The following is a 21,511-nucleotide window of genomic DNA, read 5'->3' as shown; positions in this document are numbered from 1 at the left end:
GTGCATTCGTTCAATTTTGATCTGAAATGCTATTCGTATTAGTTTGGATTCGATGATGCCAGAGAGAGAGAGGTTTGATATATGAAGTTCAATTGCCAAAGTTTGAATCGAAAGTATGTTTCTCCTCGTTTTGAAAAAGAGATGTGCAAGGTATGCACATGCCGTGAATGATTTTTCTTTTCTCTCTCATCTTCACTGCACAAATTGGAGCAACTTTGAGGCCTTGGACTTTGAAAGAAAAGGGTAAGAAGAGGGAGGATGAGGTCTGTGTCGTGCTCACGGAATACATGGCTTGACTCAAGGGGCAGCAGTTTTTGAGCCTTCCATGCGCTTTCTCATACGTGATTGTTATGCCGGTACTGGTATTTTTTTTTGGGGAAATATCGTACTCTTTATTGTTTTTTGCTTCCATTTTTTCGAGAGATCCAAAAATTTAAATTATTTTTTATGGCATAAAGTCTTTAGCTTTTCTATTTTTTTATCCCCTAGACCCCTTTGACTATTGACCTAAACATTTTGTAAAGCGACTCCATCTCTATGTCTCTCAAAACTCCATATCTCTTTTTCATCTCTCTTTCTGTAAACTATGTGCTTTTATTTGGGTTTTGTGGTGAGAAATCAGAAAGAATCCATTAACAAAAAACCGTAGGTGGTAAATGTGAGAGAAACAAGATGATAACTCTCCCCTGGCTTTGATGGGGAGTGGTGGACTGGACCAGGCAAAGGCATGGACATGCTTCTCTTGACAGGGTCCATGGATTCTCCAACTACTCTTCCATATAAGGTCTCTCTAGAGCTTGTGCATCCCATTTAGAGAGAGAGACCCACCTTGAAAAGACCCTCTTCACGCCAACCCCCTTTTCTTTCTATTGCGAAAACATGACACTTTGCTTGCTTTCCTTAATGGATAAACTCTCTCTAAAGCTTTTTATGGGTCTTTCTCTCTCTTCTCTCTAAATCTTCTGTCAATATAGAGCTTCCTCCTTTTTGGGTCCCTCCCTCCATTTTGGAACCGTTCTTTTCTTGGGTTCTCTCCCTTTCTGGTTTCTTATTCTTAAACTGTTTATTGATTTATTGAGTTCTCTCTCATTAAAACTTGTAATTTATTAGGTGTTTTTCCCTCTAGGTTTTCTCTCTAAAACAAGACTTTCTCATATGGACTTTTGAGTTTCCACTCTCTAAAAGAGAACTTTCTTCTATAGACTTTGACAGCACAACTGGTGTTGTGATAAAGAGGGCTTATGGAAGTTGCAGATATAGAGAGAGAAAAAAAAAAAGTAGTAGGCTGGGAGAGAGAATGGATTGAATTAGAAAACAAGTTTGGTGCTGGTTAGTTTTATAATGAAGAAGAATACTTGCTTTTTGATTGCCTCTTACACAAATAACAGAGAGAAAGAGACGGTGAGAGAGGTGAGAGACAGAGTTTTTAGGGAGGGAGACTTTATAAAGACTTTATGCCACAAGAAATGGTTTAAATTCTTGGGTCTTTTGAGAAATAAAAACAAAAAATAAAAAGTACAGAGATATTTTCCCTTTTATTTTTGTCCAATGTTTTTATTGTTAGCGCAAATAGTTGTCCTAACGGGACAAGTTTGACGGAGCTCAAAAGGACTAAAGAATTGAAAAAACTCTCAAAAATATCCTAAACAATATAAAAAGTATGTCTAAAGTATGTCTAAAGTATAATTATGGAAAAATATCTCTATAGACAGACCATATTTTCAACTTTCATTTCTCCATTGACCTAATGTTGCAAAACCTATCTTACTACATAGAAATTCACTCTAATATATCTCCTAACTCCCTAAATATATTTTATCCAAGATCTCTTATTTGCGGGGACAGGAGCTATTATTTATCATGGTCTCCATTCCTCTCTCAAAACCCTCTTCTTGAGCTCGAAACTCTCTCCCCTCCCTAGCCAACAACGAACTCTTGGGCAGCTTCCCTCCAATATAACAAGAAATTTCACCCATCTTCGCTATCTCAACCTCTTTTTTAATGCACTGTCTGGAGAGATTACTGCCAGTCTAGCCCAGGCACCGGAGCTCACATCCCTCTTCCTCAGCAACAACTTTTCTTGCAATTTACCCAGTGGGTTCGGCTCTAATTATTCAGTAGCTCCTGAAGTGTTGGATTTTTCTTCGAATTTGTTGAATGGGCCTTTTACCTGAAGACCTGGATGGCAATATCCAATACCTAAACCTTTCATGGAACCGCTTTTCCAATGAGATTCCAACAAGTTTGGATCAAAAGCCATAATCTTTTTCTAGAAATGTAGGCCTTTGCAGTAGGGCTTTGAAGAATATTTGTTATGCACCTGCAACTCTGTCCAATTCAACCCCCACTTCGACAACTTCACCACCTGCCATTGCATCACACTCTTGGGGCTCAGGCTCTTATTGCGACCACAGTAACCAACAAAAATGGCTCAATAGTTGTGACTAGAAACTAGAGCAATAACAAAGGGCTGAAACCAAGGGCCATTGCCATAAATGTGGTTTGAGATTTTGCAAGTTATGGGCTTCTGGCCATGGTCATTATTGACAAATACCAGGTCAAGAATCAAAAGGACAGTTAAAAATGGGGATAAGTTGGCTAGGGAGAGAGTTTCGAGAGAGAGGAGCGGAGACGATGATAGGGAAGTGGAGGTGCTCTATAGCAAACAAGCTTTATTCTTTGTAAAAGAGGTGGATTTGGGCTTAACAATTGATGGCAGGCGGAGGAGAGAGACAGCCGGTGGTAGAGAGAGGGCGGTAGAGAGAGATGGCAGGTGGAGTAGAGAAAGAGAGAGGGTTGTTAGAGAGAGAGAAAGATAGATGGAGCTCATGAACGTGGACAGTCTAGAGAGAGAAACAGATGAGGAGAGAGAGTTAGAAAAAAGATATATTTTTTAATTTGTTTGGGTTGAAAGTTGGAATAAAAATAGATAAAGTCATTTAGGGGGTTAGCAGATAGGTTTTGAAATTTTGAGGAAGAAATGAAAGCTGAAAACGGGGCCTCTGGAGATATTTTCAAATACATCAAAATGAGATTAATAAAGTAGAGAAAAACAGTTTTGAAAAATCAATTTGAGCCCAATGATATTTTAAAAAGATTCTAATAAATAAGGGAAATGTGAAAATAAGTAGTTATGGCCAAAATACATTCTGATCTTTTCCCAAACAATCGAAAATATTAAAAAGAATATTGGAAACAAATTTCTTATTTTTTGAATTTCTTATTTTTTTTGAATTTTTTTTTAAGTTCTCATCTTGACTTCCCTGATCGGCTGAAACTAACCACGACCAATGGCCGGTTTCTAGTAACTTGCCCCTTCCAAGTCGACCCGATCAATTTTGCAAATAATATTCTAGGTATCTTCCTCCTCAACACTTTTCATACCATACTATTAACCCCAACACTATCTTTCTTTGCAAACACCCCCAAGTAATTTTTAAATTTTTTTGGAACAAAATGCTATTGTTTAATCCATATTTCCAAAACATGATGTCCAACATGTGTTAGTCTGACTTGCTTGTGCCAGTCCGATAGAAATAGAGAGAGAAAGTGGAAAACGTGCCCTAAAAAGAAAGTATTTTTGGTAAAAAAAAAAGGCCTAATTTTTTGCTTTCAGAGGTAATTGCAAATACAAAAAGATTTGGGGTTGGGAATGTGACTTACAAAGTACGGGGTACTAGCATGCCTAGAAAGTAGGGTGTTCCAATGCATGATGCCCAACATGTGCGAGTCTGACACAAAAATGTGGTAAACGTGCCTGTTCCGGTCCGATGGAAATAGAGAGGGAAATTGGAAAATGTTCTCTATAAGGAAGATATTTTGGTACAAAAATGCCTTTTTTTTTTTCCGAGAGTAGCTGCAAACAAAAAGGTTTTAAGGTTAGAAGGGTGACTTTCAAAGTACTCGGGACTAGAATGTCTAGAAAGGAGGTTCAAGGAATATCTATAAATTTTCCTTACAATAGGGAAAATGGTTTGATAGGACTGCATCTATATCAAAACAAGTAAAGCCTCGCATTATAACTCATCAAAAATTGTAATTCAAGTATTGAAAAATCTTTATATGAATTACCATGGCTTGAACATTATGGTTGTGAAAAAAACAAATGGATTTCAAGCTCTAAAAAAAATGTACATTTGTAATAAATTATCTAGATCGTCCATTTCACTCTAAAAATAAGTGTTCGTAGATCCATATGATCTATCCCATTTTTTGAGTTTTGAATCACATTGTCGGTGTTGGAAATTGATTTTAGAGCCATCATGAAGATTTTCATTGTCAAAAGTATTTTTCTGACAAAAATTTGAGGTGAGGGTTTATTTTGTTTTCATAAAACCTATGCCTTATAGAACCTCTTCAAACCTATGGTAATTTAAGTGCAGAAAATGGTTTGATAGGGCTACAGCCCTAACAAAATAAGTAATAAGTAAAGCCTCACCTCATAACTCATCTAAAATTGCAATTCAAGCATTAGAAAACCTTTATACGAATCATCTTGGCTTGAACATTATGGTTGTGAAAGTCAAAAAGATTTCAAGCTCTAAAAAAAGTATATATTGTAATAAAGATCCTTCATTTTGCCCTAAAAATAAGTGAAAATAAATGTTCATAGATACGCAGGATCTGTACCTTTTTTTAGGTTCAAATTTCATTGTCGGTATTCAAAATTGATTTTAGAGTCGTTATGGAGATTTCTATTGTTGAAAGTACTTTCCAGACAAAGATTTGAGGTAAGGATTTATTTTGTTTTCACAAATCCATACCCCTATTTTTAAGTTTCATTTCAGAATAGACCTAAGGTTTTAAAAGATATATTAAGGTATAAAAATTATAGATTATATTTCTTCGAACCCCCTAAGGTAATTTAAACCTTTTTTTTTTAAGCCAAACAAAACTAAAAAGACATGCCTTTTTTAAAAGACATCCTCCGAAACTTTTAGAGAGAGAAAAAAAAAGGGCTTCATGGAGGTGAGAGGTTATCGGGAGGAGAGAGAGAGGTATTTGGAGAAACAAGAGAGGAGGGCGAGGAGAAACAAGAGAGGAGAGAGAGTGAGGGACGAAGGAAGAGCAAGAAAGAGAGAAGTTTAGGATACATAAGCGAAGAGAGATAAATGATCGGGTTTAGAAAAAACACGTCTTTTTCACATTTGTTTAAGTTGAAAAATAAATTTAAAGTATTAGAGAGTTAGAAGATATCTTTTGAAATACTGAGTTTATCAATAAATTAAATCTAAACATAAAAGGTACGAAGGTATGTTTCCTAATTTTAATTATTTCTTGTATTTACGAGGTAGATTTGATGAGTCTTAGTGACAGCTTGGATGCTCCTTAGGGAAGGGAGCGTGATACCTAAAACTGGATGCTCCTTCGGGAGGGGAGCATGATACCTAAAACATCCCCCCTTACTAACCGTTTCAGTAATGGCCTTTACTGTTTGAATTGAGTTCTCCATTTTTTCTTCCAATTAACACCACGCTCAACTCATGACCCAACATTAACAACACTCGCCACACGTGTCTCACTCAACTTCCTTGGTTTATGCGTCCATGCACCATTTTCTCTTCATTTTCCTATAAAACCACTATTCTCAAACAGGTTTTTACCCTTCATTTTTCCATAAATCGGTTTTATGCAATGCCAGAGTGCTGGTCATTGATGTGTTTTTTAAATCATTGGTTCATTGGTTATAACTAAAATATTGAACAAGAGATTCCTGAAGAGATTCCTGCGAATAGGAAGAGGAAAATGGAGGGAGAGTGGCACCATTTCCATTATACAGTTGCAGTTGCAATCTTTATGGGGGCATCTTTTGCCATTGCTCTGATTTTCAGGCGACAAAAAATGTCAAAACTGCCGCCTGGAAATCTTGGCTGGTGCCCCTTCTTGGGCCGAACCCTCGGCTTCGTCAACCCGCATCCCTCCACCTCCAATGGCCACTTCCTCGATCAAAATATCATCAAGTCTCTCTTTCTATTCTCCTCTCTGTTGTTCTCTCATTCTATTCATAGTACTGAAAGCTTGATTTCTTTTCTGGTTTTTTTCAGATATGGGAAGATATTTCGCAGTCATTTGTTCGGGCACCGGACTATTGTGTCATGTGATCAAGAGTTTAACAATTTTGTGCTGCAAAATGAAGATAGGTTCTTTGTTAGCAGTTACCCTGCAAATATCCCTGGCATTCTCGGGCGTTTGACACTGCTTGTGGCAACTGGAACTGTCCACAAGAGGCTCAGAGCAGTGGCTCTCAGCCTCTTTGCTGCCATAAGGAATGAGCAACAAACATTTCTCGACGACCTGCAAAATTGCGCTCTCCTCCTCGTGAAATCATGGAAGAATACAGAAACCATCATCTTTTGCAACGAAGCTCGAAAGGTTAGGTTTCTCTGTCACTCGCATTGAACTTGATATAACAGAGAAGAAGGGGATGAAATATTGTATGTGCTACGAAATTTTAATGGTTTATTACGTTTCTTTCGCAGTATACCTTTACAGTGATAGTGAAGGAGATATTGAGCTTGAAAGCAGATGATCCAGAAACCTCCATGATCCTGGAAAACTTCTTGACTTTCATGAAGGGTCTATGTTCTATCCCCATCAAACTCCCCGGAACCGCGTATGAAATGGCCATACAGGTACCCTTCAATCCGAAACCCGACCTGGAACTCTCTCGATAGGTTTCTCTAATGATTTTTTATAATGGAATTTCAGTCGAGGCGAAGGATATTTGAGATTGTGAGGACAATTGTAAGGAGGAGGAAAAACACAGGAGATCATGGAGAAAGGAAGAGGAAGGACTTTTTGGATGTGATGATGGAGATGGAAGGGATTAGTGAGGATGAGATACTGAGTTTAGTGATGGATCTTTTGCTTGGAGGCCATGAAACCACTGCAATGCTCATCTCAATCCTTGTCAAATGCCTCTCTGAATCTCCTCCTGCTCTACACCAACTCAGGGTACTAACTCCTTCATTCATTACTACTATCACCGTTAAAATGGTCAGTGAGTCGGATTCAGTAGGCTGTCAAGTCCGAAACCAAAAATCTAAAAAAAGACTGAATGGCAATTTTAGCAAAAATAAAAAAAATGTGTTTTAACCGGCCTTCTTTATAATTTCTATCAATAAATGGAGCATTTCCTATTTTTTTAAAAATAATTTCTACCAATAAATGGAGCATTTCCTATTTTTTTAAAAAATTTAAGGTAAGTATGTAAATCACTCAATATGTTTTAGTGATTTATTTGAAAACTCAACCGAGGCTCCGAGACTTGGGTGTCTCGAGTTCTTGGCTTGAGCTCGGAACCACAACCAATCCAACCCGAGTCCCCGCTTCAAAAAGCTGATCTTCTTTCTAACCTGCTTCATATATGCATCTGTTCTCTCTCTTTTGGAGCAGGAGGAGCACAGAGGAGTGAGAAAGAGAAAGGAAAAGGGAGAGGGGTTGATGTGGGAAGATTACAAGAATATGAAGTTTACTCAGATGCTAATAAAGGAGGGCCTGCGTTATGGGAACGTGGTCAAGTTCGTTCACAGGAAAGCCCTCCAAACAATCAACTTCAAAGGTGCAATATCTTTTTCTTTTTTAATTTTGAATAAACCCACTATTTAATTTTGCATCCAATTCCCCAAAGTTGCTACTTAGGAGGGTTTTTCCTATCTGAATTTTTTAGATCTAATTAAGAAACGCTGCATGATTGTTTTTCAAAAAAAAAAAATTAAGATCTTTTAGATATAAAGCCTCACATTCTAAAAAAGGTACTTTGGAACATTACTTTTTTAACATTTAAGGCATATAAAGAGGGCAATTCAAATGTTTTTATAGGTTAGTTACTGGATTAAAGAGGTTACATCCTCAAAATAATAATCGGCCAGTTTGGTCAAAAACAATAATTGCGTATGATTCAAAATCAATCTAAACAAATGTTCGGCAAGTTTTAACTAAATAAGTCAGCTAAATTTTGACTGGTTCAACTGACATGCAATTATTTGATATATTTCCATATAACTCTTATTTCTATTTCTCTAAAATCTGTTCTAAATGATTCGACAAGAAGTTGGACTGATTGTAGTTGAACTATACTTTCACTAGTTTATTGAACTAATGTGATGATGTTAGTATAGACCGCATAAGCCCACAGGAGCAAAAGAAAATATTTTTATTTACAGGAAACCGACATTTTCATTGATAAAATGGTAATCACGTTAAATAGCCACAATAAATATAATATAAATATAGGAAAAAGTAAGTTTTCAACCTTATAGTATTGAAGTAAAGTGCACCTTAAAAATCCTCTATAAGATATTTTTTGAAGTTGGAGAACCCTCCAATTTATGATCTCCACCTTGAGATGTGAACCCTCCAATTTATGTTCTCCATCTTGAGATGCAAAGCTTTGGAAAAAAAAAAATATTTATTTAATTAAATTTAAAAAATAGTGCATCTTGTAATAAGTTTTTTAGATTGTCAATTTTCAAGACTAGATCTACTGTATATATACTATTTTTAAAACTTAAAACTCTATAACAAGGAATAAAAAATAGATTTTTAAATAACCAAAAGTAAATTTTAAAAGTACACCTTACTAAGGTGGGCAAATTTTTCAAAACTTACCCATACATAAGTAAAGGGTGGAGGAGAGATAAAACATGAAATGTCCCTTTCAATAACTTTTCTAAGGAAAAGGTTTTTTTCTCACTCTGCAATCTCTCGCATGATTGTCTCAGTATGGGGATTCCATACATCTCATGCATATCGGCAAATTAATTGCTCCAGATTCAACATTCGTGTGAAGGGGTTTTGTCAATAAGGGCATAATTGATATTACTGAAACATTAACCCTACTTTTTGAAAACTTTTGCTGTCTGGTTGACTTGAACTATTTATTTTTCAAGAAAAGTTATCCTTTGTTTTTATCTTTAGTATTTGGTACCTGTGCTGAATTACCGTTTATTTATGGAAAATTGTCTCATTAAAGCTTGACCGCATTTTTACCTATGCGGTCCAAAAAGTGTGGAGCATCCATTTTAAAGATGGATGGTTCGATCTAAAAACAATGGAAATTAACCGTTCAAATATTTTCTTACTAGAATTATCATTTTTAGTTTTTAAAATTCATTTATTTTTTTATATTCACGATTTCCATGTTAAAAATTACATATCCTTAAAATCCATCTCAAAAATAGATTTATTGAGAGGCCCACATTTCTACATATGCGGACTTGGCCGTATAGAAACCAGGTCCTTTTTGATAAAGTCGGAAAAGTTATCCTTGTATCGTATAGTATTTGGCACGTGTGCTGAATTGCCCATTTTTTGATAAGGTGTGATATATACAAGGTGTTCACTTTAGATACTCAAACTTTGTTGGAAATGCAGTTCTAATTTTTAAATCTTTAAATAGCTTGAAATTTTGTTTCTACCTCCATTTAAAAATTTAAAGTTTGAAAATATTATAAATACTTGAAATCTAAAAAAATCTAAGGTCCAAATAATATGTGATGAACTATTTTTACGACTTGGAAATTATTTATTTGTCATCCAACATTTGGTGGCCAAGATAATCAGTTGAAGAGTTTTCCAATACCAAAACAACCCAATCTGAAGGATTTTGATAATTAGTAATAAATAAAATAAGATCATAAATTAAAATTCTTTTTTAATACAAGAAGATCACAATTAACTCTAATGTTGGATAAGGAATCAGGCAGCTACAAGTGTATTACAAAGTTCCAAAATACTTTTTTATAATGCACACCCCTTTTGTTGTTTGATTGTACATTTAATCTTCATAGATATTAGGAGGTTCTTGTACTAAAAATGAATAGTATTATTATATAGTTTCGTAAATAAAATGGTAATTATATAGGACATTAAACTTAAGACCTGAAATATGGAAAGGCAAACAATGGTCCTAAGCAATGCTATCATATTCACCTTGGAGTCTTATTCGGTTTGGTGAGAAAAATGAAATAATTTGGAGTTTCGATGGATTCAGGGAAGATTTTGGACTTTTTTAAAAATTTAATATAATATAGTTAGATATTTATATAAAAAATATATACAAATAATGAAAAATTCAAAATTCAACAAAAAAAAAAGAAAAGCTTTATATAGCTATTTCTTTGCTGGCCGAAGCAGACCCGAAGTATACCCGAAGCAAATGCGAATATGACCAAAGCAGCCCGAAGCGGCCTGAATCTAAAAGCAACAACACCAAACTTTGCTTCACTTTGATTTATGCCTAAAATTCGAATGCTTCGGCCACATGAAATGTAATAACCCTTGTCCTAAGTCATTCCAAGGCCGTGTGGGTTTCATCCATAGCATTAGTGGGTTTTATATCTAGCATCAACATGGTTGGTGGGAACATTCAAAAAGAACAAAAAAAAGAAAAGAAGAAGATTATGCTCCTACAACAATATGCTAAAACCCCATCTAGGACTAATTTTAGGATATTAAATTTTGGGCATGTAACTTCTTCAATCTATAAATCAACTTCATTTAAAAAATAATTTATTAATTTCACCCTAGATATATTTAAACAGTATAACATCTCGAGATTGAATAAAGATTATCCAATTTTTATAAGATGAGATCTCAGTGTTAGGATACCCAAAATTTAATTTCTTTGACCTTCCAAAATAATCATCTAGAGAGTTTTAGATCGTTACCAAAACTTTATATTGAAAAAAATCCTCCCAAGTTTGTCTCTGAGTGAAGTAATAGATGTACATTGTAGGCTCCCATGAAACTATAAGGACTCAAAAGATATAAAAATAAAAATAAAAACCATCACGGTTGGTAGGGCCTAGCAGTAGTCCCTGTAATGGTGTGATTAGAACTACAGGGACCACAATATGGCTTCCTCAGGAATATTCCAGCCCAATGTGGTAGGTTTATATGATGCAATAGGCATGTTACAGCTTGTGCAAGTTTTTTCTTTTTCCGTATATTAGTGGGGGAGAATGACGAGCACGTAGCCTATGCTATCTCTAATCGACAAGAGTGATTGTGACCTTACAATATATACTTTCTATATTAATCGAATATATAATATATTTTTTTTTTTCACAGTATCGAAAGTAAGAGCATATATAGATTATGCCATCTTCGGAGCATAGTTTACTTTTACTCTCAGTCGGATAACTTACTTGGAAGGATTTTCTAGTTTGAAGTTTTGATAACCACCTTATAATCACTAGATGACTATTCTAAACAATAAAATTGAAATTTTAGTTTTTAATATTAATATTTCATTCTCTAAAAATTGGACAATTTCCTCGAGACATTCTTTTCTTCAAGTGCATAGAGGGTGCAATTAGGAATTTTTTTATTTATTGATGTTAATTGATATGTTAAAGGGGTTATATCCCAAAAATTTGGGGTCCTAAAATGAATCCTCAGCAGGGTTTTATCCAAGAGAGTAAATAAACAATATATTCCCAAGGGAGTAGAATATCGTTTGGCCAAACGGTTCGGTTTGTATAAAGCAAACGCTCTAAACAATCAAAGCACACCTTCAAATCAAATAGTATCGAGAAATATGGTTTTAATATTGAAAATATATGTGACAGACTTAAAATATAGTTTCATCTTTAATTATAAAATTTTAAACTTAAAAAATAGTATAGATCTGGCAAATCTATGAAAACTTGAAAATCTTGTAAATTGACCATCCAAAAATCCATTACAAGAAACACTATTTCCAAAACTTGTAATCCATTTTTTTCTCATATCCATGAATCTTGAGGTCGATATGTGACCAATTTAAGGATATTTGGGTATCAAAACAATATCTTCTAGTGAAATTTTTGACAAACACTCTAATTTTATTGTTTAGGGCATCACACTTATATAAACTTCTTCCTTTTATTTCTAAATCCATGTTGCATATGAATATTTGATACGCAGCAAATGTAGTTAGTGTACTGCGTCCTCTAAGGCATGAAAAACTTTTTCTTTTTTAAAACAGTTGAAAGCGAATATAAATGCCTAAGTCCAGGTCTGCCTTTGATAAATTTAGAGAAGCAATTTAGATCCTGTTGGATGATAATTACTATTTGGAATAGATTATCTTTTCTGACACTCGTATACTCGATAATAGTTTGGTATTTATCTTGCATTATGATAATAATATTTAAATTATTTTATTTTTGGCAATTTTTGGATATTTTTGCAAATCTAGCTAAAACATGTAATTTTCACAAAAAAGAATTTAATTAAAGCAAAAATAACTTTTCAAAAAAAAAAAAAAAACTTTTATATGAACTGTTAATGAGTTCCATCTGATAACTTTATGATGAAAACTACATGATTAATCTTATTGGATGGCGAATACATCCAAACAAACTTTAAGGAACTATTTCGGCTCCATGCATCATCACTTACCAATCAAACATTCTTATAACTGTCACGTATCAATCAATAGTTTTTTCTTTTTTTTTTTTTGAAACATCCACATCTAACATCGATCCAATCTCCAAAAGAACCTTCCAATTCTCATCATCGTCATAATTCATGGGGTGGGGGTGAGGGAACCAGTTTGAATGGGGCCCCCTTAGACATGGATCTTTGCTCCAACATTTAAGGGCCAGCATTCATGAACATGGAAAATGAATTTTTAAATTTTATACTAGTATTTTTTTAACATTTTTTTAAAACTTATTTTACTTTTTATATGAATCTTTTTAGTAAAGGATAATCCAAAAAAGATGTGGTTAGAAGTAGTGTGAAAAGATATGGAGATTTATGGCCTCACTGAAAGTATGAGCTTTAATATAGCAAAATGGTGGGGCAGGATTCGTGTGGCAATTAATTGGAAAAAAGATATGATAATGATAATGACACTAGTATTTCTTTAGCATTTTTTCAAAACTTATTTGACTTTTCTTTCGGAACTATTTTTAGAGCCATAGAAAATTTGAGCTATAGAAGAACTGTATTTCCAATTACTTTTACAACCAAAATCCATAAAAAATGTAGGTGGACTCATGAGTCCCAGGACTCATGGTAGGATTTTGCATTTTAATGGCATAAAAGGGAGGGAGAGAAGGGCAAGTTTTCTATGTTTCTCCTATAGCATAAAACTTATATACTTCTCCTACAACATAAAACTTATATACTTCCCCTTATCCAACCGTCCATATTAAATGGAGGGTTAAGATTGCTCCAATCACAATGTCACGTTTTTACACTATTTTATTTTTAATTTTTTTATAAATTATTTTGATACCAAATTTGTACGTCCAATCCTCTATTAAGCTTGCACTAACGAAAAATATAAAAAAAATATTTTCAATAAAAATAAAATGATCAAAATACTCTTGAAAGATTCAAATGGTATTTTAGTTATTATCTTTTATCGAAAATTTATTTTTAATATTTTTTATAGGTGTGCCCGAATGAGAAGATGGCATGTACCAAATTTCATATTCACACAATTTATATAAAAAAAACTAAAAATAAAATACTTTGAGACGTCGAATCTAAGATCACAAGGTGAGGGGGGCTCTCTTGATCAAAATTGGACGGCTGGATGGTAGGGAAAGCATAGATCCTCTATGTTGTAGGAGAAGTTTAAAAACCTTTCTCGAGAGAGAATGCAATTTATTTTTGAAAGATTTCCCCAAAAAAACAAGATAAAATGGGGCAGTTATTTTTTAGTAAGATAAGCTGGTGATATTTTACTTACATGGAATAAATGCGTAGACGAATTGAATACTTTTGGTACGGCTGGCCTATATCCAAATCCTTCTTTTATTGATGACCATGTTGAGAAGAGGGCCCACCAGCCATAGCAAAGAAGAGAGATCTTTTGATGACGGATCTAGATACGGTGGCCCAATTGGTGGGTACCGAAATGTGATGTCTCGAGTTTCATATTCATCAGATGTCAAGTAAACATCTCGAAAAGAAGAGAGACCCGATGTACTCTTCCTCTACCAGGTTGGAGGATCATGCATTTAATATCAAGAATCACTAGATGAGTATCTTGGCATAAAACAAATAGTTGGATTTTTAAGTTTCTAACCATTTAGATCTGACAGTTACAAAATTGGATTATATCTTTTTAATCCTAAGACATTATTTTTTGTTAGACATGTAAAATATGTATGAATTTTTTGTCTTCAAAGGTTAGTCACCACTTTGCAGAGGTTAAATTAGAAAAAATCGAGGTCCTCAATATTTTCCGGTATTGGATTTTACCTGAGAGAGTGAATGCATAATATTCTTTTTTTCCTGTATTGAAAGGTATAGGTAGACTTTTTTTTTTTGTGAAATACATAAGCTAAAATTTTTTAATTTTGTATACTATGAGACCATTAACTTTTAATACATGGAAGTCACATCTATTCTTAGCCATTGAATGTAAAATTCGAGATATTAAATTATGTCACATCTGAAAAATCTTATTTTTGAACTTTGTACCTAATCAATGACACATTATGAAGCACTCAATTTCACATCTAGAAGTCAATGAGTTTGTGGTCTCCTTTTACCAAATGACCCTTATGAATAAGAGAGTGGACCAAATATTTGCATTGATTTGTAAATAAATGTCCGTTCAAACTAAGGGTCTTGAAATTGCTCTTTCTTTGTTTTTTTTTTTAGCGGATCAATGGTAGGAATCAAACCTAGGACATAGCCTTGAAAATGTGAACTTTTAAAAAAAAATCTGTGGTTTAAATTAATTGGCGGCAAAGGCCCCCTACCCATTTTTCATTAATAGAAGATAGAAAAAATTACATCATACTGTTTTACAACCCTACAATAGGGTAAACTGCTAAAATTCTTAGGCTTCCTAATGCGACATTCCTTGGATCATAACCGGTATTTCATCTATATAGGACCATCACACTCATCACCATCCAAATCACTGGATTAAGTGAGTAGAAAGACAATGCGACATTCCTTGGATCATAACCGGTATTTCATCTATATAGGACCATCACACTCATCACCATCCAAATCACTGGATTAAGTGAGTGGAAAGACAGTAAGATGAGCCAATGGATTTGTGCAGGGTTTGTGGGTCTCACCTTTCTCTCACTGACTAACCCATTGATTGAGAGAGGACTGTTATTACAAATGAGGTCATATGGTAGAACTTCATTTTTATGAGTTGGGACTGCAGGTACCCAGGTGGATATTACTTGAAATAATTTTTTTTTAATGTTCTAGAGCATATATTTGAAGATAAAGAATGATAAAAAGTCATTTAATTACTCGAGATGATGAGCAGAGAGAAAAAGTTAGACGCAATGTACCGTGACTCTCCCAAGTCCACTCGAACTTGGACCGGTAACTTGGCCACACCCATACAGTTGGTTATACACCTCGGGAATATAAAACTATTTCAAATAATATTTTAAATTTTTTTGAAAAATGTTGGATTGTTTTATAATGTTTTTGTATATGATTTGGGTGTATTTGGAAGAGATTGGTATTTTTTTTTTTTTTTTTTTGCCATAATCTCAATTTCTATATTTTCTCTTTTTTTAGATTTTTTTTAAAATGTCCCAAACTGTAAATCTTTTTTTTTAAATCCATTTTTCTCTACATTTTAAAGATTGGTTTAACTTTTTATAGTGGTTTTAGCTTTCAATTAGTTTTAAGACAAGTTTTTTATTTTCATTTTTTTCTATTTCTTTAAATTCTTTTACCAAAAGACGCTGAACTCATCTGAGTCGCTGAGTACTAAGGACTCAGCCGGGTAATGCGCCTCAACCAGGAACAAGACCCTAGCCGAGGCGAGTCCCGGCACACTGGTTAGAAATGTGTTTTGAGTTAGAATATGGTGCTTGCATTCACAAGGAAGAATTGAACTGTTGCAGGGTACGAGATTCCAAAGGGTTGGAAAGTGCTTCCCATACTTAGTGGCGTGCATTTGGATGCCTCCCAATACCACGAACCGTTACAATTTAATCCATGGAGATGGCAGGTAACCTCTCTATCCACTCTAGTTGAAGTTTCATTTGATTTCATCATATAAATAAGAAAAATATTAGACGATTAAGCCAAAATACTTCAAATTAGGCTCAACGGCCTTTCTCAACACATTTCAAAGACAAGCTATAGTTTGGGCAGATGGGGATTAAAATTCTCATGAAACCATCCATGTAATGTTATCACAACCAGACTGACATTGTAGGAGCCTGGTTTAATCAAAATCGATCTCACTACCTTGATAGGTTTTGACTAAATCAATCAGGATATCGGTTGACCTGACTAGTTGATAACTATGTTAGCAATATCTAGGATAAGAACTAGCTACATGTGTATGATTGAATGATTGAATGATTTATTGTGTAATGAATGAATTGGCACCCAGGGCAAGGATAAGAGAGGAGAATTGTATGGTAAGTATTTCATGGCTTTTGGGGGAGGATTGAGGCTGTGCCCCGGGTCAGAGCTGGCCAAGCTGGAGACGGCCATCTTTCTTCATTATTTTGTTCTCAATTTCGAATGGACCCCTTTGAACCCTAAAGATGTACCCATGGCCTTTCCATTTGTGGATTTCAAGCATGGCCTCCAACTTTCACTAAAACCATTGTCCCATCCCACTACCACTTTATCCTCTTAAAATAATAATATTAAAGGATTGTTAATTCCTTTTCCTCCTTCTATATCAATCAATCTCCTTTCTACATTACAAGGAAACTTCCATTTTGAAGTTTTCATACGCTTTGGCTTACACACTTCTTCTTCTTCTTCTTTGTCCTGTCTTTCTTTTATTTGTTATTGTTTTTTGGTAGTTCAGTACTCGGAATTGAACTTGAGATGTAATTTTTTTTTTTTTTAGCAGTTCAATAGTCGGAATTGAACTTAAGATGTAACACTAGTAAATGTCAATCGCTAAGCACTCAAGCCCAAGCCCCATTTTTTGGCTTAAAAACTTTATATTCAATAAGGAGAGAGAGAGAGGGGGGGAAGAGTTTATATACGGTGCACTTAAAAAATCCACTAGAAAGTTGTTTCTACACCGGAAAACCCTCAAATTTATTAAATCGGCCTCGAGATTCAAAAACATGAAAAAAAAAAGATTTCTAGTCCTAAAAATAGTACATCTTCTAACACAATATTTGGACCTTCCATTTTCAAGCTTTTCAAATGTGTATAGATCTACTTGATCATCGCTATTTCTTAAATTTTAAATTTCATAATTGTGGACAACAATAGATTTTCATATCATTACAAGGCTTTGCAGCTTTAAAACTACATTTTTGATATAGTTTTGAGGTGCACCTTACATCAATAGTATAAGGTTGACACCTTATACAAACCTCACCCGAGCACGGTTGAGTGATAAGATGGAGCTGAAGAGAGACATGGAGGGCCCAAGTTTTTTAAAAGCTCTTTATAAGACACCAAAGTGTGGGGGTCCAGTGAATAATCGAGGTGGAAATGTGCATGGGATGAGTGAGAGGGTCCCAAACCCTAATTTCTTGTGGTCTAAAACACCTCATGGGATGGGCTCCAGCAATTTTGAGCTATGCATGGAGAAGCCCCATCATATTTCTAAAAAGCTAAAATGCATGTGGATAAATGATGGCTTGGATCTTGACATAACAACTAAGCCCAAGAACCCACGTGCCGTGAGGGTCCCTAACCATGTCTGTGCCAGCAAGATATGTCCCCTGTTCCTTTCAACAGTGCACAAATGGTTTGAAGTGAGGGAAATCTACTATTGGGAATTGGAAAGAGAAGATAACCATATCATGAAGGATCTCTTGGACCACAAATGCCACCAAAATATTAGCAATGACTTGTCCAGTCCCACGACTATATAATGACTTGATTCAATGTTTAAAAAATCACTGATTCGATTCAGAATCAGGTGATCTGGATAGGGTATCAGTGACATTATTTTAGATCCGCTAATAAATTGGGATTACGACGATTTGCTATAAAGAACCGGCTTGATGACGTCATGATTCGGACAAATCACCAGTTCCTATTAGAAAAGCCATTTAATCACGCATGGGGCGCATTAATCGCGTGTGGGGTCATCAATGTCGACTCCCTGCATTAAGCCTACACTGAGTAATCCGGTAGCCTTCATTTTTTTATACTAGCTTTTTCTTTGTGGGACTATTTTTTTTCCCTTTATTTGAGCGGGGCAGTCAACTGCATTAAATTAGCAAGCATCCTAATGAGATAAACCTTAGGGTGCATCTTAAATGAGCATGCAATCATATAATAAACCTTAGCACGTGCATCTTAAATGAGCGTCATATGATAAACCTTAACGTGATACTGAAGCCTTAGCATGTCATTTAATTTATAAACACTACTGAAAGAAAGACTAAATGTAATCTTGCCTGGGGGATATATTTTTTTGTATTTTTTTTTTGACCCCTTTTCTTTTCTTTTTCTTTTCTTTTGGCAAAGATTACTTACAAGTAGTCTTATTACAACAACTCTTGCTTCAAAGAAAATAAAATTAGCAAATCTAATATCTTAAAAACCTTGATGTCACTAAACCAATAAGAACGAAAATAATCACAATTCTTGTGCTTGGGAATATAAAGACAATATGATTAAATATCGCAAGAAACAAAAAGAGAGTACCGTAAATTACCACAACCGAACTTATTACACCTCACACCGAGTCACCACCATCCGATGGAACGGGATCAACAATCAACGTTCAATCTCAGCCGGAAAAACAAGTTTAAGCCAAACCCTCTAATGGAAATATGAACTCCTTTATCATAAATCTCAAACCCTTAGGTGAACCCTTTTAGCAACCGAATTTGAAAGATATGCTTCTCTTTTCTACCACAACCCTTTCTACCACAACCCTATAGTCTAAAACCTAAAGAGAGATGAGAAATGATGAAAACCTTGAGAGAAACACCATGAAAGAGATATCAAATATGAGAGAGCGGGGCGTGCCCCATCGGGTCTCTTGAGGGAGAGAGAGAAACTATCTTAAAAGAGAGAGAGATATTCAAAGTGGGGTGTACCCCCTTTGTGGGATGTGAGAGAGAGAGAGAGAGATGGACATTACGTGTAAGAGATAAGGTGTAGAGATTTTGATAAGGATCAATCCATTTTTATAGTGCTTGAACAAGATTAGGGTTTCTTAGGGTTTTCTTTGGTTTGCCTCTTCTTGTGAGATTGACTATGAATCATTGATCTTGGGTGACTTGTAAGGTGAGAGATTTGAGCCCTCCATTTCATAAATACGCCATCAACATCATAGAAGGTACTATAATTTTTATTCTTCAATCCTAAACCATTTTCTCATCAATAGAAATTAAATAAAATAATTTCATTCATAATATAGTACTTACCAAAATTATGCGTAAGCCTTCTCATGCTTTCTAAAAATCCTTTGAAAGCTTCCTCAAGGCAAAATCTTTCTATAACACTTCAAAGCCTTCTCTTCAAGCCAAAGCTTGAACTAACATAAGGAAAGTTTCATTAGGGTGGGGCGTGCCACCCTAGGTGGTATTTCATGAGCCCCACCCACATGCAATGATGGGCCCATTAACATATTGGGCATCCCATGCAATATTAAAATTATTAAAATTAATAATATGCTTTTTAAAAATCCATAAAATCAAATTTGAATATTTAAATCAATCTAAAATCAATATCTCTATTTTTATAATCCAAATTTGATAAATAAAATATCCAGATATTTAAAAAATTCAAATAATAATTCTAAAAATCATATATCATTACAACTCACATAATTAAATTCATTAGATGGGAAGAAGATCTATATGTTCTAAGAATTAAATAAATAAACGCTAGGGCACTCCATCTTCAACTGTGGACTACGATCCACACTTACTTTATCAAATCAGCCTTGTGTTTCCTATGACCCACAGTCTATGTAGGGGCTCATTAGTGGATTATCAAAGTCTGACAGATGAGCCAAGGGGTCATAATCCCAGTTTGTGGATTTCAGATTCTCCCCTTGAGACGTACCAAGGTCACTTAGACATGATGCGACCACTGCTCCTATAGCGCATAAGCGTATCTCTTGCATATATATAAGCTAAACCCTGAAACGTAGTTCGTTTTCCCGAAACAACTATCATATATGCATGTCGTGAGATGGCTCGCGAATGAGGCTTTGTCCCCAATCTCTAGAAGCCATCATCACACACAAGGGTCACACAATCCCTCGGCTCACTTATCCAGGCATACTTCGACCTCATCAATGGATGACTTATTAGAACCCTTACCGAATAGTTTTCTATGCCTAGGTAACATGGGTTTTTTCTAACCGACTGGTCTAGATCTTCAAGATCAGTCTGGTATCAGCAAACATCGCTTGCTTAGTATGGTCTACACAAGACCACACTCCCATTGAATTCATGTTCCATTATATGAAAATGTTTATTACAAGCATTCATAAGGTCTTTAATGGCCACAATTACCCAACATCTCCCACTTGGCCTTTAAATGTCTTATATTCTCTCAGCCTCACTTTCTCTCATCCACATTTCTCTTCCATGTCTTACAAAATCATTAAGGGCAACCCCCTTTGTCAGATGATTTGCAATCATCAAATCAGTGGACATATGGCTAATATTGATCTCTCTCAATCTCACTTCATTCCTCAAGTGATAGAAACATGGTTTTATATGATTAAAGTTCTTATGGAATCGTGGCTCTTTTGACACACATATCGTTGTTGTGTTGTCTCAGAAATTCATTATTACCCCACAACGCACAGGGTAAAAGTCAATTTGATTAAGAAATTCATTAATCCATACGACCTCCTTGGTTGCCAAACAACACACCATATACTTGCCTTCATGGTGAACAATGCCACCATATCCTGTTTATTTGATTGCTAAGAAACTGTACCCCCTCCAAGCATGAACATATATCCAAATGTAGACTTCACATCATTTGGATCTGTGAGATAGCTTGCATCTATATATCTGAATATCCAAGCAGCTAAAACAAAGGTGGGATATATGTTCATGCTTGTTTGATAGGAAATCCATTAGTTTCACAATATGCAAAACATTTCTGAACGACAAAGATTCAACAACACTAGTTTGATAGTAAATCCATACAAACCAAGTTATCTAATCGACACAACATGTGTCAAGAAAGCTTAGTAAGATGACCATCTTACAGCATTCCCTATGCTCCAAGGTCTTAGGTAATCGAAGATTCTAAATAGATAGAAATATGGGTCAAGGCATATGGGTATTTAAAAAAACCAGTACATGACAGTTTCTCTTCCAATTTTAAATATACTTTCAAGACACAATGTTTTTCCCTTTAATAAAAAAATATATTGACTGGGTATATAGACATTCACAAGCAATAGTTAGATGATAGCATGGGGCTTTAGAATGATTTTTCATAAAGACTTAGTAGACCTTGCAAGACGATGGGGTTTTCTCAAAACCATATTCATAGACTTAGGTTTTTTTCAAATCATCCAATTTAATTTTAAAATACATGATTAGCCTTCATAAATCATTTTACTGCATTCACCTTTAATTTTGTACCAAGTCAAGTTCATGGCCACAAA

At 34.8% G+C, this 21,511-nt stretch overlaps 1 protein-coding gene across 1 annotated transcript; it reads left to right on the top strand.

Annotated features, from left to right (window-relative positions):
* Positions 1 to 5,604: 5,604 nt before the first annotated feature.
* On the top strand, positions 5,605 to 16,651 carry LOC18448244 (cytochrome P450 724B1). The gene is made up of 7 exons (XM_020676003.2): positions 5,605 to 5,960; positions 6,045 to 6,372; positions 6,480 to 6,632; positions 6,709 to 6,954; positions 7,396 to 7,561; positions 15,834 to 15,940; positions 16,331 to 16,651. The coding sequence occupies exons 1-7, from the start codon at positions 5,746 to 5,748 to the stop codon at positions 16,580 to 16,582; spliced, it is 1,467 nt and encodes a 488-aa protein (XP_020531662.1). The 5' UTR covers positions 5,605 to 5,745; the 3' UTR covers positions 16,583 to 16,651.
* The last annotated feature ends 4,860 nt before the right edge of the window (positions 16,652 to 21,511 follow it).

This window comes from Amborella trichopoda, chromosome 5, assembly GCF_054954075.1.
Source record: "Amborella trichopoda isolate Santa Cruz 75 chromosome 5, AtrichopodaSantaCruz75HAP2 v2.0, whole genome shotgun sequence".
Lineage (NCBI taxonomy): Eukaryota > Viridiplantae > Streptophyta > Magnoliopsida > Amborellales > Amborellaceae > Amborella > Amborella trichopoda.
The sequence above is the reverse complement of the archived record's forward strand: the minus strand, read 5'-3'. Positions and strand labels throughout refer to the sequence as shown.

Bases quoted from the DNA above. Each gene is read 5' to 3' on its own strand.
- LOC18448244 (XM_020676003.2), top strand. From the start codon at position 5,746: ATGGAGGGAGAGTGGCACCATTTCCATTATACAGTTGCAGTTGCAATC. The intron at 6,955-7,395 runs GTACTAACTCCT...CTTTTGGAGCAG, and splicing joins CTGCTCTACACCAACTCAGG to GAGGAGCACAGAGGAGTGAG. The intron at 7,562-15,833 runs GTGCAATATCTT...GAACTGTTGCAG, and splicing joins CCAAACAATCAACTTCAAAG to GGTACGAGATTCCAAAGGGT.